This window comes from Taurulus bubalis (assembly GCF_910589615.1).
Source record: "Taurulus bubalis genome assembly, chromosome: 7".
Lineage (NCBI taxonomy): Eukaryota > Metazoa > Chordata > Actinopteri > Perciformes > Cottidae > Taurulus > Taurulus bubalis.
In genome coordinates, this window is record NC_136595.1 from 23,246,301 (window position 1) to 23,272,806 (window position 26,506).

Consider the following 26,506-nt stretch of genomic DNA (forward strand, 5'->3'; position numbering starts at 1 on the left):
TTAATAAAACATGTGTATTTCTATTTTACATATACCACTGTGGTCTCTTTATGGGGAGATAAACACACAATTAAATTGTGTTCTGTATACTGAATGCTAATGATTAGCAACAGTTCAAACACATAACAACTTACATTTTTGAAGACACGGCTCTAGAATTAAAGCCTGATATAAAGTATTGCATGATTTTATGCTGTAATGGCTGTGGGATTGTGGTCTTATTGGGTGGTTTATTTGAGGTTTGGCAATCTATAGACTTGATATAGGAGTTGAACTTGAAAAATAAATGTTTCTAACATTTATATAAGTACATGAATAAATACAGTTGCAAATGTTTTACTTTAAAAAAATAAATACTTCATATTATTTCAATAATACTAATAGATAATTTATTGTAAATCTTCAGTTCCCTCTTCTGACCGCTGGGTGGCAGTGATGCACTACGCAGCTTGTTTACCAACTGTCATTAAACACGTAAGAAAGTAGCGGCGTGGACAACAAATGGTTATATTGGACTTTTATCTCATTAAAAACAGCATCCCGGAGATGTTATCACAAACTCATCTCCCATGAGATTCCTCCATTCCTCTTATCAACCTGTCGGACATCCTCGGTCTCGCGCTACTTCTATTTGAAGGGCTCTCCCTGTGGGTGTCACACAGGTCTGATGCTGCTGCAGCTGCTGCTTCCTGTATCGAGGCACCACCACGGAACCAAAGCCCTTTTTCCGCTTCAGAGCCCCCCGAACTGAAACACGTCAGGAATCTGTTGCTCGGACGCAGCCCGTACTGCGGAAGGGAAGCCAACCCGAGTCGGTCTCCCGGTGTTCGCTGCCGGTAAAACCCGCGGCAGCCCCGTTTTCTTGCGTAAAGCTGAGAAACGAAGGGGCTCGCACGAGACGCAGGGCACGGTTTTTTTTCTTCTTCTCCCTGTGCTAGCTAGTAGCGGCTAGTAGCAGCTAATAGCTAGTGGCAGCAGGTAGACAAACCTAGAAAGAAGGAAGAAAACACATAGAAATGTGTTCACACCGACAGCTGTAGATGCACTGGAAACCCACCTGCCTTTTAAAGTTCACCTCGGTTGACTACTATTCACTACAAAAAGTAAGTAAAGTATACCAACTTAACGCTAGCTAACGTCAGCTAGCTAAGTTACTAGCCACCGACAGCTGATCCTGTTGCTTTTCTTTTTCCCACACAGAGTTTTGGACAAGGTAAAAGGGTAGAATAGCAGCTCCTTAGCTCATTGCCACGTCAGTGCTTTATTGGAAAAAGTCTTTTCGAGTTATTATTGAAAATGGCTCCGAAAAGAAGACCCGTTCCCCTGAACATAACGCCCATCGGGGAGGGACAGGCCACCTCCAACACCATCGATGCTGCATCCGAGTGAGTAACGTTAGACTTATTGTAGCTGTGTCAAAAGATATATTTATAATTGCAATGTGTGTATGTGTCTGTCAACACCAGTAACGCCATTATGTTCCTGTCTTATCACTACCACCACCACCATTTTTTTGGCTGTTACAACCCTGCTGATCTCGCGGTCTCCTCCCCACAGAGCCAACCTCGAGGCCTTACAGAAGAAACTGGGCGAGCTGGACCTGGACGAGCAACAGAGGAAACGACTGGAGGCCTTCTTGACCCAGAAAGCCCAGGTCGGGGAGCTGAAGGATGAGGATTTTGACCCCATATGCGAGCTGGGTGCTGGGAATGGAGGAGTGGTCAACAAGGTCCGCCACAAACCCTCGGGTCTGGTCATGGCCCGGAAGGTGAATATTAACACGTGCTAATTTGTTTGTTGTTGCAGGTGAACTGTGACAGTTGTTGTTGAACTGAACCAAAAAAAAAACGTTCCAGAGGTGTAGATTGCTATCTTGCTGGCTGACTTTATTATTACTTATTTCTCATCACCTATACATAACCAATATATACATATGTCCTCTTAAATAATATATTGGCCAATATTCAGTTATCACAGATGAATTGGCAGTTTGTTAGTTTTCTATCCACATTTTTTTTTTTACCAAAAATTTTTTTTTACTGTTTATTTTCTCTCTAATGTTTAAGGAATGGTACACAGCTTAACATACAGAAAGTTATTGGGACTCCAGCAGCCACTCAAGCAAACTCATGTTTTTGTAGTCGAGCCTTTAAGTACGTGTTCACACAGTAATTTGCTAAAAGTTCTGCAAATTATGAAGAATATATATATATATATATATATATATATATATATATATATATATATATATGTATATATATATATGTATATTTTAACTATAGCAAACTGTTTTTGCTATATTGTGGTTATCATTATTCTAAAGCGGATGTACATTCTAAGACGTTCGGTATCTAAACTCGCCTATTTCGTAAGTGGCTATTTCAAACTATTTTTTTTAAACGATATCCTAAATAGTTTGTTGAGTTTTTCTGCACACAGATGAATAGGAAAGCGTTGTTGTTGTTAAACTAACCACCACCTCTAAAATGTGTTTAATGAGTTATCAGTGATGAAACTGCATTTGTTGTCAGAACAGCAGTTGATGGTTTCATCCCTTCCCTCCTCAGTTGATCCACCTTGAAATCAAGCCTGCCATCAGAAACCAGATTATCAGAGAGCTGCAGGTGCTGCATGAATGCAACTCTCCCTACATTGTGGGCTTTTATGGGGCCTTTTACAGCGATGGGGAGATCAGCATCTGTATGGAGCACATGGTGAGAGACACAGACTGTGACCAGGGGCCTCCTACCAATGACAAGATATTTATTCCGACCTATACACGTTTATAAAAAAAAAACATTTTATTGATGGGAAGAACAAAAAAATGATGTATCATATTTTAATCGTGCAATATGTCTTTCCAGGATGGTGGATCCTTGGACCAGGTCCTGAAGGAAGCCAGAAGAATCCCAGAAGAAATCCTGGGAAAAGTTAGCATAGCAGTATGTAGTTCACTTACTTATTCTGTTGTGTTTTAAAAAATATCTAGTTTTTTTTTTATGAGGCCTTTGTCACTTAAAATTCTTTGCAGTTGGAATTTGGCAGTGATATGAAACCCTAAAAGCTTGTTGCTGTCCATGTTCTTTAAAAAGCGCTGCTCATTGTGGGCGTGTTTCTCTTGTGGTGTTGCTTAACAAGCTGCGCGTTGTACTGTAATGCATGAGTCAGTATTTTACTCAATTTAAACTGTTTCAAGTTCCAACCAAGTGTTATAATGGGATTACCTAAATAATGTTTTTTTTTTTTTTTCTGTCTTGATATCTACATGGGGAAAGCTTATTTGTATGTATGTGATGAGAGATTTGACCCTTATTACGACCCACTTATGACCCACTGTGTTAACTGTTTCCCTCTCTTGTTTACAGGTATTGAGGGGATTAGCCTACCTACGGGAGAAGCACCAGATCATGCACAGAGGTAAGGGTGTTCTCTAGTTGCACAAAATTACGTTTGCTCTAAAAATATCTTTTCTGTATCATTTCCAAATCACTGCAGTTCGCAAAATATAATAAGTTATTACACAATGTCTGGGTGATGATGATCAAGAGTATGTGGACATTAAGGGTGGGCAGTGTTGCATGGCACTTTTACTGAATTTTCACATAACCAAGCTTTATTTCAAGCATTATATTTAATGTTTATCACACAATCACCTTTTAGGTTATTTATCAGCCTAACTCCCGTCAGTTGCTTCCAGTATGACGAATGCTAAAACGATACAAAATAATGCCATTTCCAGCCTGAGGAGCCTTTGACTTCAGATATCCCACAGGCAAGATTATTGAAAAATGTATGGATTAATTATATTTAATGGCATAGTGGTTAATTACGTACGACTATTAGGAGTGAGAATATAATTAGTTGTCATTTTGATCAGTCATTCTCAAAGTTGGACTTTTTCCCTCCAAAAAAGTAATGAACACTTAGACTTTTTAAATTATAATTATAAAACATTTTTAACTCTGAATTCATATTTTTGTATCCAAAATGTAGCTGAAGACAGAGATTCATCTAAAATATATATTAGGTTTTTTTTGTACTGCCATTAAATGTAAAGAAATGCGCTGTGTAAAGGCATTAGAACAACTCTGCTGTGTTTCCAGATTACAAAATAGCCATTCTCATTTAGAAATGATACAATATAGATGTTTAATAAAAAAAAAGTATGGCCTTTTGTTGTGGTTAGTATAACGAGTCCCTATTTCTTCAGTATTAATGGCCCCTGTATTTTTCCTCATGCACTGTATCAACATCTTCAGGGTTTGAACACGCTCACCACAAGGCGCGCTATTGTTGAAGAATATCACAAGTTCCTCATCGTAGACATTTGTAGCATGACGGACCGAGAAAGAAAAACAATTATCTTTGCGTTCAAACAAAATCACAAGTCCCAGCATAGCGAAGTCTAAGGCAGACAAATTTTCCACAGCACACCACTGAGGAACCACGATTGTGTTGTCATGAAAAGTGCTGGTGAAGGCAGCGCTCAGACCTGAACAGTGAAGCCTCACAGTGCTCAAGGGTCGGTGGTACTCTAGGACGGTTGTCTGTGAGCTCAGGCGGTAATTACAGCCTCTCAGATGTGATTATACAGCAGCCGCGCCCTGTTGACCCCTCCCTCCGTGTCTCCCTCCATCGTTCTCCCGCTCTTTCATGCCACCTCTCTCCCAGTCACTCATGTCATGTCCTTGGTAGAGGGGGGGGGGGGGGGTCACACCACAGAGGACAGATTGCAGGGCTTAGTCTTGCCCCATTCTTTTAGCAGGAAGTTTTTCAGCCATAAGCGGGAAATGTGAAGGAACGGGTTTCTTTAGAATGAGGGGGCGCTCAGCTTGTGTCTAGCTATGTTTCTCCCTTGCTCAATTAACCACAGCACCACATATACAGCTGGGGGGAGCTGCGTGCGTACCACCTGCAGGCCTCATGGCAGACTGTAGCTCTTGTCTAAATATTTTTGTTAAATAATTCTATATGGCAAGAAAAATCATATGGACAAAACATTTATCTGTCTGAAATACATAGTTTTTCCATCCCAGGCGGTTTTCAAAGCTAGCACATGTTAGTGTCTGAGATTGGGGAACGTAGATGCATGTATCATCATAGACAGTCGTATATACACATGCATTCATGCCCTTACCATTATTATATTTTTAAACCTAAGCCTATGTCATGCATGCATACATACATGCATAAACACACCTACCAGTGTCCCAGTGTTCTGGTTAGCCCTCTGTTTGGTCATGATTTCCAATCGTAAGCACAAACCTCTCATCCTGATGTCTACAAAAAATGTTGAGCTCAAATGATCAACACTAAGTTGTTGACTATAGATAGACATGCAGTATGAAGACGGGTCTCATTAAGAACTTATTTTACATTTGTTTATAGATGTCAAGCCCTCCAACATCCTGGTCAACTCTCGCGGGGAGATCAAGCTGTGCGACTTTGGTGTGAGCGGGCAGCTCATAGATTCCATGGCCAACTCCTTTGTTGGAACACGCTCCTACATGTCGGTGAGTCAGCTCCGCACGCCTGCGCCCCCACCCCTTTTCCTCTGGCCCTATCCCCACTTTCCTTCTCCTCTTTTCTCACATTGCTCTTGTTCACTGGCCCCGCCCTCCGCCTTCCCTTCCTCTGGCCCTCCCTCACTCCCCTGCCAAGAACCGAGAGCTGTGCTCAGGAAAGGGTTCGTTGGCAAAGAGCGAGGCAACTGTGCTCGCTCTTTCTCGTCCTTCTTTCCCCTCACTCTTAGACCCCTGGTGGATACAGTGCCGAAAATCGCTCGTCTGTCCCATCCCTCACCCACAAAGCACCAGTGGTGTAGAGACACTTGCTCTTTCATCATAATTCCCAACACACCTGTCCTTGCTCACCTTTCTATAACGAAAGCAGCCGTAAGCTACCCTTCACTTCCTGCCAAACCCTCCCATCCTGTGTCCTCTTGCCCTCACCACACCCCAACTCTCCTTGCCATAACACCCCCCCTCCCATTATCCTCTCCACCACTTCCTGTGCCTTCCCCACCCAGCCCTCTGCCCAACCCTCTCTCCTGCCCGGCATCTTGGCTCTACTCGCTCCTTCTGACGTTGATCGTGTGTTTCTCAACAGCCGGAGAGACTGCAGGGCACTCACTACTCTGTTCAGTCTGACGTGTGGAGCATGGGTCTGTCCCTGGTGGAGCTGGCGATTGGCCGCTACCCCATCCCCCCACCAGACGCCAAAGAGCTAGAGTCCATCTTTGGACGGGCCATCATGGACGGGGCCGAAGGAGAGCCTCACACCAACATGCAGAGGCCCAGACCACCAGGCAGACCCGTGAGCGGTAAGAACAATCCAAAAAACATTTCTAAACATGTAGATTTGAACAGTGACGCGTTTTTACATTCATGTTTTCAGGGTGAAGACCTTCGAGCAAAACTTGCTTTGTGTTTTTTAATTAATTTCTTACGTGAGTAATTCTAATTGTGCGCATGATATGCAACTTTTTCACAGGGCATGGGATGGACAGTAGACCTGCCATGGCCATCTTTGAACTTTTGGACTACATTGTGAATGAGGTCTGAGAAAGAGCTGATTTGCAAGCACATTTTTATTTCTGCACAAAATGTTTGTTTGCATTAATTGTTCCCTTTTTGGTTCTTGTTTCCTCCTCAGCCTCCTCCTAAACTGCCACTTGGGGTCTACACCAATGACTTCCAGGACTTTGTGACAAAATGGTGAGTATTGGCATTAGAGTGAACTCTATTTATACATTTTTTTAAAAAGCACACTGTTCTTATCTGCTTTTACGCAAAAGTGAATCAGAAGTAAATAATGTAGAGAGCTTAAATCTCTACATTTGCCCCCTTGGTGTATTTAATGCCATGTGACATGAAGACCGCAGTTGATGTTGACTAAAATGCAATTGTTATGTACGAGGTGGTTGTTTGGAAAAATGAAATCCAACTTAATCCTTCATTGACCGAAGAAGCAGTTCTACAATCTCTCAGGTCGCTAACTTTAATGTCATTTGTGTTGGCAGTTTGATCAAAAACCCAGCTGAGAGGGCTGATCTGAAGATGTTGATGGTTGGTACCTGCACTTTTCATTTATTTGATACTTTGATTAACCCAAAGCGTAATAAACTGGTAATGATGCTAGCAGTATAAACAATGGTTTCCTTTCTGTTTGTTTTTCCAGAGTCACACATTCATCAAACGATCAGAAGTGGAGGAAGTGGACTTTGCCGGCTGGTTGTGCAAAACCATGGGCCTCAACCAGCCCAGTACTCCCACCCGCGGCACTGAGTGAACAGGCCCCAACTGCCCTGCCACACACCTGGGTCTTGCTTGCATACACATATACTACACGTACACAAGCCATCACACACATTGGCACTTTTTTTTCTTCCATGTTGCTCTTGGGTACGGTATTGTCCCAGCCCCGCCGCCCAGCCCATTTATTTCTTCACCAGCAACAGAGCCCTCTGAGTCATTGTACAGTAAGACCACAGCTTCACCAAGCCAGTGTGAAGAGTAGCCACAGCTCACTTTTCCACACTGCTACAGAGGATGTAAAGCACTGAAGGGCTGCTAGTGTCGGCTGAATTTGAATTGAATGACAAACTTGTTGATTGACGATTATACAAATATTCTGTATTAATCTTTTGTATGGCAACTGTTGATGGCTTGTGGGACTTGTATTTTAATAAATTACCTGCTGTAGAGATTTCCACATGGAGAAATACAAACTCATCACCTAATGCAAATTCTAAATTGTTTTTTTATTGAAGGTGAATGCAGATATTTTGTTTTCAAGTTCCTTTTGTCAAACTTTTTTTATGCATAAATGTTCTCAGCAGAGACCTTGCAATTGCCTCCAATGTCATAGTTAAATTTGTTAGTAGAGTGCAGGACAAATAAGCATATATATATATGGAGTCATTTTCACTATTTGGTAAAGGAGCGATCACTTTGTGAACAATGTCACAAACCAAAGAGTACTCATGACTAAAAGTTTTTCAACGCCTGAGAAATTTTGTTTCGTATGCAAATTCATAAACAGTATATCAGTGTATTTAAAATGTTTAGGTTTTCTTTCATTCAGTGAGCTGCACTATGTTGACATTGTTTCCTCCATATAGATTTGAATGCATCCATCCCACACTGTCTCTCACATGGGAGGAGGCATATGCTGTGGAGGCCTGGTAAATGCCATTATTGCCATAGAGAAAACAAAGATCAAACTGTATTCATGGGGTGATATGGCATGGTTTATTATCTAATACTGTATGTGTATTTTATTTTGCCGGTGTTTTTATCAAAAGCCTGAATCGCTGCAATGCCGATATGAAATTCCAATCGCGTTGACTGATTTAAGTATTTTTCTTTTTCTCTTTGTTGTTGGTCTGTACTTCCCCCCTGAAGTGTATTTGGTTATGTTGTCACTGTACTGCTTCGTGTGGCACTCCAAGCTTTCCCTTGGGACACGACCAGGTGAGGGGAGGGCTTTTGGAAAAGACTTGGGTTGAAGTACATTTGACAACATTTTCCCTGTGATTCAACCCAATTAATTGTGGTTCAAAAAATAATACAACTGAACATTGAATGAGACTTTCAAAGTTTCAAGTAGTACAAATGGTTTGACTGAACATTTTCACCCAGGTCAGTGTTGGTCACATGGTGGTGGTGGTGGTGGTGTTACTTGCTCCTTGCCGTCTTGCTAGAGCTCTTGTATTCTCTCTGCTTATGGCTGCCCTTTCTTATTCCCCCCACCCCTCCCAAAATGTGCATTTGTTCAGAGCAAAATGAATGCATTGTCACTTGTATGTGTACAAAGCTATATACAAAAATTACAGGAGTACTATTTTGCAGTCTTAATATACACATTTTTGATTTATGTAAATGACAAGGGAGAAGAGTCATTTTATTATAAAATAAAAATGTGTTGGATATGGTTATAATGTATAAAAAAAGATTAAAATAAAACTTATTTGTCAATGTACTGTAAGGTGTTTAATTATGGCAGCCATTTCTATTCATTATGTCATTGCAATACATCTATGTCTAACAGACTTGCCAGAAATTGTTTGGTTTTAACCATAAAGACGACAATCAAGAAACAAATGTATTCAATTTGTTTTACACCTTTTTTAGAGTATCTGCCATTTGTGAATTGTTCTGGAATGTTTTACTTAATTCATGATGATAAGTTCATATGGTTGTCAGGGCCCTAGCTAACACCGAGAACACTGAGGACCTTTTTAATAACATAAACAAATATTTACTATTACAACTTTATTCTGCATGTTTTAATAAATATATATATATATATATATATATATATATATATATATATATATATATATATATTTTTATTTTTTTTCTTTTTTGATGGGTACTGGATTTATTGTCTTTTCCAGACATTATATTTAGACTCACTGTAATGTGGATAGATTATTGAATGGGCCTCCAGGGCACAGGCTCCCCCAGCCCTCACTCAACAAGACACTGTATGACTAGAAAGAGAACCTGTGGCTGGGTTATTTTGGATGTCTGTGTATCATTCATAGTAACCTGGATGACCTTGATATTTCCCAGCATGCCCTCTTTTACCCAGAGACGAGTTTTACCGTTGACGAGTCGATACTCGTTTCTGATTGGCTGACAGGTGTCCGGTAAATTCACACCAAGACAATGAACCGTTAACAAACTAGCTGCAGTTTGGTAGATGGATTACCATCGTTTCGAACTTTAAACTTCGTAAGTGTTCATTTGAATACTTCTTCTACATATTTATAAAATCATAAGGATCATATTTTTACTTTAGCGCCAGTTCAACGTCGAACGGCTAGCTAGCTAACATATTGGTAGTGCGAGCTAGCTTATGTGAGGAAAGAATGTTAAAATTAACGTCAACTACTAAAAGTAACTGAACTTTAATCTCGACATTGCCACCTAAAGGATCCAGGGATTGCTGTTAACTGCCTTTTTGATTTTTTTGCCTATGTTTAATTTAAAAACATAATTCAGACAGCAGTGATGAACACATATTTGATGTGGGGCGTCTGGACCAGTTCATATTACACTGAGGCGACAGTGCCATAAAATCATCTCAGCCACGGGCTCCATGGACGTATAAAGAGGTCTCAACTAATTTTGACTGTAATTAGGCCAACACTGAATAGAAGGCAAGTTGTGTAAATATTATGTATTTATGTGACAGTCTATCCTGCGGGGTTTCATTCCACTTAGACTGCAATTTATCCACCTGCATCCTCTTCACTTAGCCTCGCAAATTATAGCAAGGGACGGCACCATACGTCCAACTGCAATTCATGTGTGTTTGTGAAGTTTGAAAGCTGCCATTTCCCTGTGCTTAAGCAGAGACGGGGCTTAACAGTGCCCTCTAGGCAGAGGGTGTGTCACTACCTCGCCCTGCCAAATAGCCCCTTGACTCCCCTTGATGGCTGCCTGTCCAGTGCCAAGCCAGTCTCGAGCCCTGCTGCACTGTGGGACGTGGCTCCTGTGAGACTGAAGCGGGAAACAGTTTACATTGTGAAAGGTATGTTTTTCAATAGTTTGTGCATGAAATAAGTGACTTAACGGTGCTTTCAGAGGTGTGTCGGGATGATTTAATGGTGCATAAGAATCATCGAATACATCTTGTGCTCCATCCCACTCCGTGGTACAATGGCTGGCTTGCACTCACTGAGGGGGCGTGCAGGGTGGGCGGTTGCAAGTGGCGCAACATCAAGTGCAATAGCTTTAAATTCACACATGGGATCTTGCCATTTCCCACTGTGGAATAAGACATTTTTCAACTTAGTAATGTCTACTCTGATGCCTCACCTGTTGGAGCTTGGCAGGTATTATGTACAGAGACCGGGCCGAGCCAGAAAGTGTATCAAGGGGGTTGCTGGCAGCCCCTACTGTATGTGCTGGAATGTGCCATGGCTTGCTATTGGGGTGGGACACCATGACCTCAGGCAATAGAAAGGGTGGGTGCGACTCGACTTGCATAGAAAAGGAAAGGAGCAGTGAGAGATGAGGTGGGTGAGAATTGACAAGAGTTACAGTTCATTTACCCTTAAACCAAACATCTGAGTGTCTACAGATGGAAACATTGGCTGACATTCACGATAAAACCACAGGGCGGGAAGGCATGGGTTAATGATTTGTGTCATCTCTAAATGAGTTTAAGACTTTCACAACTGTCCACTTTTGAGCGCAAATACATTTCCACTTTACTTTTGTTTCACAGAGGGAAGAAGGATAGGAGACAGAGGGGGAATGCTGTTTCTTTAAGAGAGAGGGAGTGAGAGTGAGTGAGAGAGAGAGAGAGAAAGGGAGGGACCTCTTTGCCCTCCAGAAACCAGGAAGGGAATTGAGTTGATCTGCTGCTGCTTGGTTAGCGCATACGGGGCTTTAAGCTGCACAACAGTGAGAGGGAGAGGAGGAGAGGAGAGGGCTGAGCTAACCCACAACAAGCTTCACCACGGCCATCGCAGGTGAGCTAAAGGCACCCTGCCATCCCCCCCGCTGTCTGCCCTGGGCCTGACGACCAGAGGGGAGCAGGGCAGAGGAGGAGAGGAGAGAAGGAGGAATGAGGGAGGGGGACAGAAAGGAGAGCAGGGTGGGGGGGTTGGCCGGAGAGGAGAGGAGAGGAGAGGAGAGGTGGGTCGCAGCAGTAGTCCCTAGTCAAGGTTCCTCTTTTTTAATCCTCCTAAAGTACTTCCTCTGTACTGCTCTTTACCTCTGGGTAATCTTGAGATAAAGTTTATAGGATGTGTTCAAGGCATTAACTTTTCAGGCAGGTGGAAACACTTAAAGGAGGAGGGGGAAGGGGGTGGGAGGGTGCTCTCTCGGGTTGGGGGGTGGGAGGGGGACACTGAACGAGGGGAAGGAGTAACACAAATAATTGTATTGGACAAGGTATAAGCAATAGCAACAACTTTTCGAGACAGTGGCGATTGAAAGGCTCAGTGCGGGGCAAGTTGTGTGCTGTGTGCGCAGGGCATGTTGTAGTGGCACTGGACTGTTTGCAATAGTCATAATTTAGGTCAGGAGTTTTAAGTGTGTCTGAAATGTGTGAGCCAATGAAAGAATCCACCGCTGGTGTTACTATACTGACAGTTGAGGCTGAAATGTCTTTCTTTTTTTCATACGAAGCTCGGCCCTGTTTGATGGCTGGTCTGTACTTTAATACCTGGCAGCCTGCTAGCAACATACTGTAGTGTATAATTCAGCCCTGAGTGCTTACGTTAGAGCAGGCTTGGAGATAGTGGGGGTGGTGAGGGCAGAGAGAGCTGGGACTCGTAGTCCACAGCAGGGGCTGCAAAGCAAGTCAAATTGGGTTTCAGAACTCCATATCCCAGAGTGCCTTGCCCGTGGCCATCCAGGAAAGGGAACGACTGCCAGCCTATCCCAACAAGGAGGTGTGGTGAGTGAGCAGCTGTCTGCCAATGAGAGCAGGGGATGCGGAGCCGAGTTGTGGGCTAAAACCGGAGGGGGGGGCGACGGCAGCGGTGGTGGTGCTTTGGGGTGGGGGGGGGTGAGGTGTCTGTTTGTGTGGGATCAGGCAAGGGCTTGCCTGTATGACTAGGGCCACTCGCAAGTTTCCTGTCTGGTAAAGCGCGAGCCCTGCCCAGAGACGGAGGCAGCAGAGCTGGCCGGCAGGCAGGCAGGGGAGGCAAGTAGGGCCCAGGAAACATTTTCTGCCTATTTGGTAAGCACTCCAAAGACACACATAGACACGCACACACACACACACACACTATATAGACTGGGACTGCGAGGAGAAGAGAGGCGAGCAGAGGAAATAAATACCATAGCGTGTGTGTGTGTGTGTGTGTGTGTGTGTGTGTGTGTGTGTGTGTGTGTGTGTGTGTGTGTGTGTGTGTGTGTGTGTGAAGGAGAGTGAAAGAGATGGGGCTTGATGGAGTTCAGAGTTCTTGACCCACTTGCAGATAAAGGAGGGAATGGCAAATAGGTCAGTGCTGAGTGTAAGGTGCTGCACAGAACACTGCTCAGAGAAATAGTTTGTGTTGCAAAGTTGTCCTCATCAGGCTAACTTTGGTTGTGCATCAGTGTTGTTTCCATCTTGAGACACAATATTAATGCGTTTGTCTACTGCTGTGATTAAATGGCACTGCTGCTATTATTAGTTAGTGAAAAGATGAAGGACAGTTGCACATCCTGTGCTGCTGCTTCTTTAGGGGGTGTTAAAGTAATTCCACTAAAAACCCTGCATCCAATGTTTGCGAGAACTGTGGCAGAGCGATTGTGTTGATGGCTGACAGAGTACAGGTGAGGTGTTTAGTCATAGTTTATTTGAGAAACCTCAGACATCTCTTCTTGCTGAGGGGAAGAATATATTTCACATCTTTTGACGACTGGTAGGGTACGCTCCATCCATGCAATATTATAATAACACGTAAGCGCTGGTATCTATGCTGGAGAACTTGTGTATTTGCTGATTGATTTTAAATGTTTCTCAGCTGCTCACACCATGGTCAATCTCATGACACGTTTTCCTCCCTGTCCGCTCAACCCCTTTCTTTACCAGCATCTTGTTAAAAGCAGATTCCAATCCTGCCCGTCCTATCGCGCTTGCTCGTGGTTGAAAGACTTCACAGGAGCCCTGCTGACTGCCTTGCTCGATAACCAGATGCATATTTTTTGGCTTTCACATACTTGTTCAACCCGTTTTTTTTAAACGTGTGGGCAAGGAGAGGGTACAAGAAGAGCACGGTACATGAAGACGCCCAAATGCTGGGAAAGTGTTAGGAATGCTTCTAAGAAGGCGGGAGCAGAAAGGTTGGCATTTTTTTTTATTTGATTCAATGTCACAGACAATATTAGTCGCAGTGGTGTTACTTAAGTCCTTATTATACCCTCTACACTACTTTCTAGCTGCCACCATGGAAGATTAGTATAGTAGGCTCAAGTAAATTCCAGCAAGAGGTTAAACTAGGACGCCATATGTGTTTGTGTGTGAGTGTGTGCTTGTGTGCAAACATGCATGCATGCGTGTGTTCGTCTGTGTTACCAACAATAGACTCCAGGGGAATTGCAGGGGACTTCAGTGGCTGTGGGCTGGTCCAAGACACCACCCATCAATTTGGCGGTGAGGCTGAATACAGTTTGATATTCCTGTATGTTTGTGCCTCCACCACTATGGCCTGAAACTAGCAGGTTCAGACAGACTGAGAGGACAGGTTGCGTGATGTCGCCGTGGCAGTTTGATTCTTTATTTTAGAGTGAAATGTTGGCTGTATACAATGCAAAACATGTAACAGTCATTACGTTCGTTCAAAGTTTTGTTTATATGGTTAAATTATGTATTGGGGCCCATATGGTGGGATCAAAACTTAAGTTGTTTTGTAATTCATACCAAACAACATCATTTCCGTGCCGCTGTTCTCTCTCTCTCTCTCTCTCTCTCTCTCTCTCTCTCTCTCTCTCTCTCTCTCTCTCTATATATATATATATATATATATATATATATATATATATATATATATATATATATATATATATATATATATATATATATATATATATATATATATGTATATATATACTGTATATATATACTGTGTGTGTATATATATATATATATATATATATATATATATATATATATATATATATATATATATATATATATATATATATATACTGTATATGTTCGGTTGTAAAAGTTGAAACATTTTGAATACTTTCATCTGCCTCTTCCTTGGTGAATGCAGCTTCACTTCCCCCTAATGTTTGGTTCCCCTGGTCAGCTGCTCAGTGTACCACAGCTTCCAGCCTGGCTAGGCAGATAGACAGACCCCTCTCTGTTGTTTTTCTGTTGTTGTGCTAAAGTCTAGGGGGAGTAAAGGGGCTTCTTCTGTTCTCTTCTGGGACATTTATTATGGAGAGGCTAGCACAACCTGATCAAATTAGAGTGTGAGAAGAAGAGGCTGGGATGTTTTTCAGATTGGGGGTAAAGCTAGACTTGGATTGTGATACTTTTGGAGATAGATGGTGTCTTCTGAGACACCAATACACTGTAAAAAAAAAAAAAAAACTAAAAAAAATATGAATTATTTGAAAGCATTATAACCAGAACCTCCTTTTTTTAATTAGTCCGAAAGGCCAACTTATCAGGAAGAGGATATGGCACCAATCTGACACTTTCTGCATGTTGATTTAGTGAACCGGTTTAGGATGAAGACGGGTTGGTTGCATTGGAGGACGCCTCGACACATTAGGATGGTGGGGGGGGGTATGCAATGCTTTGCCTTCTCAGCAGTGGAAAGGGGAAGTGGGTGCTGTGGTGGGTACAGTGCAGAGTCTGAGACTGAGATGAGAGCGACAGATGAGGAAGAGAGAGATAGAGAGGGTCAGACAGTAGGGACAGAGAGAGAACGCGAGCAAGCAAGCAGAGAGCTGGTCATCTGATAACAGAGCGGGTTCTGTTACACGCCTGTCACAGACTCACAGGAAGTTCTCTGCTGCGCATGCACAAAGCGGCGCAGCGCACGACGGGCCTGCGGACTGACCAACCGGCCCGCTTGAGTTGACGCTGTGTTGGGTTGTAAGAGCTGCTTCTGAAGCCATGTGTTAGATTTTGTTGCACTTCCTGGTTGTCAGCATTGCCGTGTCAGAGCATGTTACTCAAGCTGAAAGGAACTCCGTGGCTGTGGTTTTGTTACACTGCCGCTTGTGAAAGGCTACGGTCCCAAGACGTGTCATAGGACTCGTGACTTCACAATGAAAAGACGATGTTTGAACTGGCATGAACCTGAAAAGTGTTGAGGTTTTATTGACAAAATTATAATATAATAATATTTACTTAATAAAAACTATCATTAGGAAATGAATGAATCGGTGAAGTTTTTGGATTGTTGCAATGACCACAAAAATAGAAACACCTGCACAATAACAGACAAAATCCTAAAGTTGTTTATATGTTGTCTCAACTTTATTGTATTTTTTTCATGGAGTAGCATTGAACTACATTACATTATCATGTATATTATTTCTGATATTTTGTCTGTGTCATTACAGTATAATGCAATCCAACACCACAAACTACAGACTCAAAAATGACCAGAGACTTTATTCACCATATTTCTGTTATTGTGTCAAAACTAAGTTTTGTAAAAGTAGTAAGTCGTTGCACTGCATTGAATTAAAGGGTGTTTTTTTATTTGCTGGCCTGTGGCTATACAGTTGGTCTGACACAAATACTGACACATTTAGAACAGTGTGAGAGTTTTCACGAGTAATTAGCAGCAGCTACAGGTTTCATTTTTCTACTTCCTTTGCTATCTGGCAGCGCACACATAGACCTTTTATAACGTCATAAAACCCCCTGCTAGCTTCCTCACATTAAACTTTGCCCAACTTGTGGGCGGTGACTTTCCCTCTTATGGTAGCAAGTTACGCCAGGTAACATAATGAGATTTCTCTGAGTTTATCATTGACATCTGAGCCGGATTCCTACGCCACCATACTGTACACTCAGGAGTTATGATCGAGCTTGTGAGTTTTAACGCCCTGCCTCGCCCACTACCTTTTCACTGGCATTGTGACTGTGTTGTGGCTCCACTTCCTGGTTAGTTTTCTAGTAAAAGCTGCCAGGTCTAGACCAGCCCATGCAACGTCGGTTTTATCAGTCACTTGCCCTCTTCCTGCTTCTCTTCCAATATGACCGACCAATCAGGTTTCCTTCCACCACTGGCACCAGCGAGTCCTTTGGCTCTGGCACTTGCTCAAAATCCACTCTTCCAAGGAACTGCCGCCCCCTCCCAATTCCGATTATCTTGCATTATCTTGGTCCAACCTTGAACCGTCTTGACCTGAGTAGGTGATTCCCTCGCAGCGGGGCGGGGTTGGCAGGTTTTGTTGCTTTCGAGGCCAGTTGAAATGGTCTGTGGAATGATAAACGAAGGATCAGGCTCAATTCTTCAACTTCTTGTTTAATGTTCAGATGTTTTCAGTCCAGACTTTGCCTCTGTATTTTGGTTGCACTTAATTCAAATACTTGCATGCATTAAGTTTACGCCTGAGTGAAATTGGGAGTATCCTGATAGAGTTGTTCTCTTGTAAAAGCATTAAGCTAATACCATTCACACGGTGTTATAAAATGAATAAACTGCGCGATAGTAGTTTAGTACAAAAAGTGGGCCCATCTGTGCTCATCAACATTTAAGGTTTAAGGGATCAATGATTTCAGCTATGTTGGCTCTGATTGCTCCCGCTAAAAGTTTTGTTTCTCAGTAGTTAGCAATTGTGTATTCTTTTTTTTTTTATGAGCCAATCACTTTTTGCAACTGAAAATGTTGAATAAAAAGAGACCAAAGGGAGGATATTTGCTTTCCAATTCAGTAGGGTTAAATCAAAAGGTTCTCCGAAATGAAAATATTAAGTGCAGTATCCATTAAAATATCTGATGTTACTTTTTGTGTATACGTCTGATAGTACTTATCTTTACTTTTTGCTTTTCGAGACCCTAAAAAGTAGCAGTTAGGTATTTCTTTTTTGTCTATCAAGGAAACATCTGAGGTTACACAGGGTTAACAGTTTGTTCCTTTTGTATTTAGGAATGACTGGTATGAGTCAGCCAAAGACAGAGATACTTTGAGAGTGGAAATTCTGCAGTCCTTTTAGATGATACATCTCGGGCATGATAAAAACACTTTCACTAACTGCTACAACAGCCTGATGTCAATGTGTTTGTCAGTGAATGACAAGACAATTGGGTGTGACTGTCTTGGCATGGATAGTGAGAACACACACAGCACAGTCAGCTGAAGTAACAGTAAAACGGAAACTGGTTTACAGGAGACCGGTGTGGGTTGTTTTGTTCCTGAAGTGTAACTTCGGCATTGGTCCTTGTCGTGTGTAGATGTATGGGAGGGGGGTAGAGGGACATTGCGTGTGAGATAAAAGTGATGAGGGCGTAGATGGGTTGGTCCTGTGTTAAAGCAGTTGTTTGACTTGCAAAGCAGGCCTGGTTGTTCTTCCAGTGGGCATTGAGAGAAGGCCCTTCCCTGGAAGTGGAGCACCGGGGACTCGCTGCTGCACCGCACTGTGCCGGGTTGCGGGCCTTGTCACCCACAGGCATGAATTAGTGATAAGGAATGTTTCAAGCCACGAGGAGGTGTCGGGATCAGGTTTGTTGCACTGTGTTTCCTCTTTCTTAGTGCTCTTTGCGGGGGTCATTCGGGGACAGGTGGCTCCTGCATGCAGAGTAGTCCCTCCATGCGTCGTTGGCACAGAGTCCCATTCGTGCGCGTGTGTTTGTATGTGTATGTGTGTTACTGTGTTTTTATCTCCTCTCAGCTCAGCGTCTTACCCCGACAAAGCCGTGACCCTGGGTCAGCTATATGTACGGGGGATAACCCGCGACACAAGCTTGTAGCAAAGCCGGGTCTAGTGCAGGTGCTGTGTGTCTGTGTTAGAGAAGAGCAGGTCGTCTCGGGTCTGGATGGGCTCACAGAGATCTATTTCCACCTGTGAAGGACGTGACCAGTAGCCAATGCGGTTGCCCTTTGTCTTGCTCTTTCTTCCATCTCATCTCACTCTGCTCACCCTTCCTCCCTCTCCCTCCTGTGCCATCTCTCTTTGTCTGTACACTCGCCTCCCTCTCCTCAGCATATTCAGATGAGGGCTTGGATAATAAAATTTGCCATGTCTGACAATTTTTTGATCAGAGCTTTGTGTGAGACGTTGGCAGTGTTTGCAGAGGCTTTGTGGTCAGCTGCCCATCGAAAGGTAATTAAGTTAAGGGGGACATACAGTAAGGAGAAAGAAAGGGTGGAGCCGTTAAACATGTTACCATTACTTACACAAAGCAGTACTCTTTAAATAAATGAGCTGTGTTATTTGAATGAACAAACTTTATCTGAAATAAAAACCGTCACCCCATTTAGAGGATCATGATAAGTTTGAACAAACGCCTGCTCTGCTCTCCTGCCCGCCTCCCTAGAGATGTGCTATTTAAAAGCTTTACCTTACCCTCACCTGTGGGGCAGAGCTGACATGTTGCCTGATCTCAAGGTGTGGAGATAGGCGTTTCTCTTTTGCAAGGGAGAACGTATCAGAAGAGAGAACTAGAGGAAAGAGGAGAGGCGGCCAGGTTAGGCAGGTTTGGTAGTGGGGTGTAGCGTACAAACATACCAGGAGGGCTGATCTGAAGGAATGTCATTTGAATGCCTCGCAGAGAGCTACGCACTCAACGCACCCTCCAACCCTCCCCGGCCTCACCCCCTGCTGGGTCTCCCTGGCAGATGGAGGGGAGGGTTGCGGAGCGGTTGGATGTCCAATATGTGTGCACATGTGCTTTTGTGTTTTGTGTTTTATCGACGTCTCTGGGATGTTACAGTATTTGCCGTACGAGTGTGCGCGTGCGAAAGTGTTGATAGAGAAATTGAGGATGGCTTGTTCTGCTGAAACCCCTCTCTCACTGCGCAGGCTTCAGTCGATCATTTTAATCTCCCCCACACACGTGAGCGAGGGGACAGCCTTTCCTGAAAGTTGGCACACGGTACAGGGTGGGGTAACCAGCTCAGACCGGATTGACAACCTCGCTTTTTAATACTGTTCCCTCGCAGCTTGTTGCGTGTCCTCTTCCTCCTCCTGTGGAGTTTTTCCACAGGGTCTGCTCTGGCAGCAACCCCCCCTCTCTCTTTTTCCTCCACCTCATTCGCTCCCCTCCCCAACTCTTAACTGACACAGAGTGAACAAGCGGCACAGTCCAGCTCCCCACTGCCCTATGCCTATCTGTCCTTCAAGGCCTCTTATTTAGTTTCTTGCAAAATGTAGGCATGTACAAGGAAACAGCCACCTGCCTACATGTGTTTAGTACATATACATCCTCACTTAGTCATTCATCTCCTTATGGTGTTTTAGCAAGCAACATGCCTGGCCAAATGCATTCCCAATTGTTGTGAGCCACTAGAAACCCCCATTATTGCACATTTTCACACTTGATGGTACATCTTTAAATACACCTGTTGTGCCAGTCGATTCGCTTTAAAATCAGCTCCAAGCAGTTGTGATGTGCAGAACTGTAGTGTTACTGCATATATACGCTCAAGACTCTTGAGTCCAGTGAAATGTTTGAATTGTATTTGTGCTATTATATTATGTGAGCTACTCCTTTACAAAAAAAATTATCAATGCAGGTTTCAACCCATCTATTACATAGCGAATGTAAAGCCCATACTGAGAAGTTCAATTTCAGGTCACACAGAGCACACAATGATTAAATGTCCTCACTCTAATTAGTCCTTTATGGGTAGAAGTACGAAATCATGGTCAAGGTTTTTGATGAATGGCTGTGGTATCAAATCTTTTATAAAACTTTCAATGTGTAAAGTCAGAGGAAAAGTTTTTTGCATTGCCGATATACTAAGGAATATATATATATATGGGAATGAAAAGTCAGTACACAGTTTACTTGAATGAAAGTCATTAGCATACAATCTATAGGATTGAGGAAACATATGTTTTTACTTGTTCTAGCTGTATTTTATTGTGACTTGCAGTTTGTGTTTTCCAGATCTAGCCATTGTTTTAAAAAAAGAAGACTTTTATGACTTGACATATTAAATAATTTTTGATTCTTTTGAGACCTCTTGCTTTGAAAGCTCATCCATCAAAATACTGATTACCAAGCCTGTTTTACAGCTGATCACAATACTAACTTGACATGAGCCAACTTTGTAGATTTCGCTAAAATACATCATGTACCTCACTGCGTTTTGTCTGCTTGTATATGACAATGCATGCTACTATTGGTATGTTGATATCTATGTGGTTCTTATGTATATGGTATCAGAGCAGCCCCTTGTTTAGATGTATAGAAAAAGGATAAGAGAAGGGCAATGTACCGCCAAGTGTATGTGTATGTGTGTGTATATGTATGTATGTATGTATGTATGTGTGTGTGTGTGTGTGTGTGTGTGTGTGTGTGTGTGTGTGTGTGTGTGTGTGTGTGTGTGTGTGTGTGTGTGTGTGTGTGTATATATATATATATACATATGTATATGTACGTACACACACACACTGGACTGCTTCTCGGCAGTGACGATAAAATCTTGGGTTGGAATCAATTGAATCCAGTGTTCTTTTCAATCATCACAATTGATGTAAACACTACACTTGTACTCCTTAAGATTTAAAATTTCGTCTGTGTCCTCACATTTTGTGTGTACTGAGTTGTGTTCAGAAGCATCCCGGTGTGACTGCGGTAAATCAATAAATCAATATTCCTCTCTCTTCCTTAATCCACATAAAGAATGTCATGAACTGATCTATTATTTCCTCTTCGTCTCTCCCCTCCCTCCCATCCCTCTATCTATCCAACTCTTCCGCTCTCAGACAGGCAGACGGACAGACGGCAGGACGGATACACGGGTGGGGGCTGTGCTAGGCGGCTCGGCGGCAGGCTGGTGGAAGATGTCGTCCGGAGCCGGTGGGAGGGGTGGGAGGCGGCTCAGGGGGACGGCAAGCAGCGGCGGTGGAGGAGGGCGAGGAGGGCCAGGGGAGGCAGAGGAAGGCCCCGTGGGGATCCCGTTCCCGGAGCACAGCGCAGACATCCTGGGCTGTCTGAACAAGCAGCGGCTCAGCGGCCTGCTGTGCGACGTGCTCCTGGTCGCCGAGGACCGGGAGTTCCCAGCCCACCGCTCCGTCCTGGCGTCCTGCAGCTCCTACTTCCACAAGCTCTTCACTTCGGGGGCCGCCGCCGACCAACAGAACGTCTACAACATCGACTTTGTGGCAGCAGAGGCTCTGGGAGCGTTGCTAGACTTTGCCTACACAGCGACATTGACAGTCAGCCACAGCAGTGTGGCCGACATCCTTGCTGCCGCCCGCCTCCTGGAAGTCCAACCAGTACAGGAAGTCTGTACACACCTGCTGGACACCAAAGTGCTCTCCCCGCCGGTACAAGACCCTCATATAACTAGAAGTGACATGTTTTTAAAGTCAAATTTTAAGCTTTGAGATGACGGTCGTTTGATCTGCTCTGACTTAATGAATTAGTGACACCATAAGCAACCGATTGTAAGTGTTGAATGCATTCAGAGCAAAGTGCACACCATCTAAGAAGCAGTTCATGTCGAGTAGAAGTGTTTTGGTACTGGAATAACTTGTTGAAAATGTAGTTCTCCTGCTTCAGCCACTTGGGGAATGAGGTGTCTGGTCATCATACTACCCCCCCTCATTAAATAGCCAGCATAGTCAAGCTTACATCATGACCTTTATCAGTCTCTCTCACCATGCCAAACACACGCCCACAGCCTTTGGGTTCAACACTTACTCATTCTGAGCCAATAGCGTGTGTCGAAGGAGAGCATGCTATTTCACCAACTCCAGACACTGCATATCGCAGCTACACTTCAACATGATCAAGCGTAGCTGTGAGATGCACATGCATGTGCTCATGGGTATAATAAGCCCCTGGGTATGCATCCCAGATACCCAGATGGGGATCTGCCTCAACTGATGGGCCTTACAGCTGTAGATTTCTCGTCAGCCTTCACCTTAGCTGATGTGCTTTACAGAAAGTAACTTTTTTAATAGTTTATTGTATTTCTACATTACTGTTGTACTTCTGTCTCTCTTTGTTTTCCCCTTTCATTTTTTGTGCAAACTTTCACCGACTTTATCTGTCTCAGGCACTCACTCTCTTTGTTCCCCCGTCATGTTTCACTAGGCGGGCAGTGAGCGAAGAGACGAAGAGGAGGAGAGCGAGGGCAGAGGAGGCAGGGAGCCGGGGAACCGGGTGCGGGCCCGGGAGTTCCTGGAGCACTTCCAGAGAGGGGCGCACTGGAGCAGCAGCTGCAGCACGCCAGAGTTTAGGGACCTGCCCACGCACCTGCACTTTAACCACGGTAACGGCGGGGTCCCCAGCAACGGGGCTCCTGCTGGCCCCGGTGAGTACTACTCCCCTCTGGCCCTCGCCTTGGCCCAGGCCCCCACACAGGAGCCAGAGGAAGAGGATGACGATGACGAGGAAGACGAGGACGTGGAGGCGGTGCAGGGGAACGGAGCGTCTTACTTCCCGCCCTCCCAGAATGGGCACTTCTACCTCCCCCCCGAGTCTCGGCTTGGGCAGGAGACAGAGGTGGAGGATGGAAGCAGGGAGGCGATGGCGATGGAGAGGGGTTCTGCCAGTGCCCTCCTGCAGCACATGATGGACTCCATCGAGAGGCAGAAGGAGCGTGCAACAACTGGGGAGGAACAGGGAGATGGGGATGACCCCGACATGGAATTTTACTTGAATTATTTTAGCAGCGCTCAGCATGAGGATCCAGCTTCTGCGGCTGTGACACAGGGAGTGCCGCCGCTCTGGTTGTCACGGGGCAGAACAGGCCAAGACCGAGGAGGAGGAGGAGGAGGAGGAGGAGAGGGGGGAGTGGGAGAGAGAGGCAGCGGGGTTGGAGGGGGGGGGAGGAGGAGGAGGAGGTGGTGGGGGCGGGGGCGAGAGGAAGATGCGCTCTAAGGCCTTCCAGAAATGCCCCATATGCTCCAAGGTCATTCAAGGAGCAGGCAAGCTTCCCCGCCACATTCGAACGCACACGGGAGAGAAACCTTATGAATGCGCCATCTGCAAAGTACGCTTTACCAGGTAAGCCCAATTAATGAAGTGACTCCCCCATGTCACATGTACTAATAGTCTTGGACTTGGCACTGCAGACAAATCGCCAAGCAGAGGGAAACACCACAGCCAGGAGTATTAGCACTAACCAACTTAGCTTTGCATTAAGGAGGCAGCGCAGTTTGTGAATCTAAATGTTTACTTTGGTCATGGACTGGCTGAGTCTCCACGAAGCATTATTTATTTTTATGTCACATTGTAGCCAAATGCGAATCCAAATGGCACGGAAAATATTCCAGCTGTGTGAGAGAGAGTGGGTCGGATTATAAAAGTTATAAAGGTCTGTTTTATTGTGACAGCCTTCATAGCAAAGTCCTGGAATTGTAACATAGGGGTCCTATAAAAGAAGGCCACGCCATGCTACTGTTATCTAGTGGAGGGCTGCTATAAAGTGCTGTGTTCTGATACAGAGGGGGATTACAGGTCCTGGATGGTACTCGGTGTGCTCCAAAGTAATAATTTGAACTTTTGATCTCTGGTTATGTTGATTATTGCCCACGGCAGAGTAGTTACACCCCCCCTACTCTCTGCCTCTCACTCCTTTTACCTCTCTAATGAAATCTGCCATGTGCCACTCAGTTAAATGTGGCTAGTCTACAGCAGTGGGCTTGAGTGTGCATGGCTTCCCTGTATTGCGGAGTCTTGCCTTTTCCTTGAAATCATTCTTTTAATTAATTAATCAGTGGACGACTTGTGCTGGAAATAGATGCAGTTGGCTAGAAATACCCAGAACCTCTGCTGGCATGGCAGGTAGGGAAGACCAATCTGAATTTGCCTTCTAGCTAAATTCGACCGGCAGTGGGATGGGGGTATTGTAATCTTAATCCTGTTTGATCAGGGTTAAGAGTGTGCCTCGCACGGTAATAAATCACTCCTGTCCTTTTAAATAATTCACCTCTGTCAGTGTGCCACTTTTTTTTTTTTCAAGGCTTCGACACCGTGTGTGTGTTTCTCCTCACTTTATTTTAATTATTTTTTTATATTTGGGGCGCCGTTTGTTTTGACCGGGATGCAGCAGGTGTATTTGTTGCTTGTATGACAGCTAATCCACTTACGTGTGTGTGTGTGTGTGTGTGTGTGTGTGTGTGTGTGTGTGTGTGTGTGTGTGTGTGTGTGTGTGTGTGTGTTTTCAAACTGACTTGTCTTATGCTTGTTTGTTTAGGAGCCCTCTGCCCCGAGTGCAGAAGGGTTAGACGATTAAAGAGAGATAGTAAGGGCTCAGGGGGGGAGGGCGGTAAAGAGTCAGATGAAGGCTAAGGCAGCCTGATAAAATTTAGTGGGCGACAGTGTACCATCACAAAGTGAAAAAATGCTCCAGGATGTACTGACATGAAGTTGAAGTCATAGTTTGGTCTTGTTTTAAGTGTAATTTATGTTTTTGGAAAATAAGTCTTCTATTTGATCATCTATTGAAGTGACTACTGCTCTAATGCAATATTGTCAGATTACAGCTCATGGGGATAGAAGCAGGCTGCAAAATTGATGACGTTTTACAGACTCATCTATTTTTCAGTACGACTCGACGTTAAACGTCCAGTTTTCAAAAATGAGTTTGGAGTTGTTAAACTGCACAGGACATCGAAGTCCGCATTTTCTATTCACAGAAGTCATGCTTTTTTTTGTTGTCTTCCATCAATTGTTATGACGTCGGCCTCAAAGAGAAGTTAAACGAAATCGTAAAAGTGGCAACTGACACAGTGAACATTGAGCTTTCTCGTCAGCCCACAGTTGTGCTCTTGTGTGCAATTACACAGATTAAGATGTGAAGTTTATGGCTTCTCCTCATTTGGCCTGGCTGCCCTCACAGAATAATCTCATTGGAAGAGATCCAAAAGATGGCTGTTAAATAGGATATGAAACTCTTCGGCATATTAAGCTGACACATATGAGAATTAATAATGTATTTCAAGTTCATTATATATTTGTGCGTGGTGTTGCATTGCTTGATTATTAGCCGAAAAGAAAACCTGAAGCTGGCTGAGTGCACTGAGTGTATCCAGATAGGTGTGGGTTGATCCTCTGTTGTATTTACATTTTTTTTATGTCTGTAAATTCTTTCTTTTCTTCCAGGCAGGACAAGCTCAAGGTTCATATGCGGAAGCATACAGGAGAGAAGCCTTACCTTTGTACGCAATGTGGAGCCGCCTTTGCTCACAACTACGACCTGAAGAACCACATGCGCGTGCACACCGGCCTGCGGCCCTATCAGTGCTCCAGCTGCTTTAAGACTTTCGTGCGCTCGGATCACCTGCACCGCCACCTCAAGAAGGACGGCTGCAACGGCATCCCCTCTCGGCGGGGCCGAAAGCCCCGGGTGCGAGAGCAGGGGCTCCTCGACGCCCCCCTGGGCCTGCTGGGGCCCGGCTCCGACACGAGCCCCGGGCATCATACCATCAGGGGGCGGCGGCGCTCGGAGGCCTCCTCGGCGGCGGAGGTGGAGGGGGACGCCGGAGCCCATGCACACAGTCCTCAGCTGCAGGAGTTTGCAGGGGAGGAAGGGCCCTGAGATGGCAGGGGGGCCCACAAGGACACTGCTGGACACCATCGTCACTCTGCACCGCCTGTGAGACAGGCGGCGAACAGAGAGGAGAGAAAAAAAACACACAAAGGCGAACTTTTAAAAAAACAACAACTAACTATTCCTCTATAAACCAAATCAGGGTGTCACAAAAAATCTAATCTTTATATTTCTTTTTCCTTTTTGTTTAGGAAATGGAGTAGACATGCAAGCACTTGAGTCGATTTATCTGTTAAAGAGCAAAGAACGCTTCAAATCATGAACCCATGACGTCCACTTTCTGGGCCATTTCTTTCTTTATAATATTAGGGTGTTTTATACATTGGCATATGTGCTGAGGCAAATGTA

At 44.2% G+C, this 26,506-nt stretch overlaps 2 protein-coding genes across 2 annotated transcripts; both read left to right on the plus strand.

Moving 5' to 3' along the window:
- The first annotated feature begins 772 nt into the window (after positions 1-772).
- map2k2a (mitogen-activated protein kinase kinase 2a) lies at positions 773-8,978 on the plus strand. The gene is made up of 12 exons (XM_079220424.1): positions 773-1,103; positions 1,201-1,385; positions 1,558-1,768; positions 2,568-2,714; positions 2,865-2,942; positions 3,366-3,417; positions 5,389-5,513; positions 6,109-6,322; positions 6,493-6,557; positions 6,655-6,716; positions 7,022-7,067; positions 7,180-8,978. The coding sequence occupies exons 2-12, from the start codon at positions 1,297-1,299 to the stop codon at positions 7,288-7,290; spliced, it is 1,200 nt and encodes a 399-aa protein (XP_079076550.1). The 5' UTR covers positions 773-1,103; positions 1,201-1,296; the 3' UTR covers positions 7,291-8,978.
- A 9,137-nt stretch (positions 8,979-18,115) lies between these two features.
- zbtb7a (zinc finger and BTB domain containing 7a) lies at positions 18,116-26,146 on the plus strand (the record flags this gene model as incomplete). Its single annotated transcript, XM_079220559.1, is given in 5 exon segments — positions 18,116-18,148; positions 21,360-21,923; positions 22,696-23,409; positions 23,411-23,610; positions 25,711-26,146. Coding segments are annotated over 5 exon segments (1,947 nt in total).
- Positions 26,147-26,506: the final 360 nt, after the last annotated feature.

What these genes read in the sequence shown, in the direction of transcription:
- map2k2a (XM_079220424.1), top strand. Translation starts at nt 1,297, where the DNA reads ATGGCTCCGAAAAGAAGACCCGTTCCCCTGAACATAACGCCCATCGGG. An exon ending in TGGGAAAAGTTAGCATAGCA is followed by an intron (nt 2,943 to 3,365) that starts GTATGTAGTTCA and finishes TCTTGTTTACAG; the next exon opens with GTATTGAGGGGATTAGCCTA. An exon ending in GAACACGCTCCTACATGTCG is followed by an intron (nt 5,514 to 6,108) that starts GTGAGTCAGCTC and finishes GTTTCTCAACAG; the next exon opens with CCGGAGAGACTGCAGGGCAC.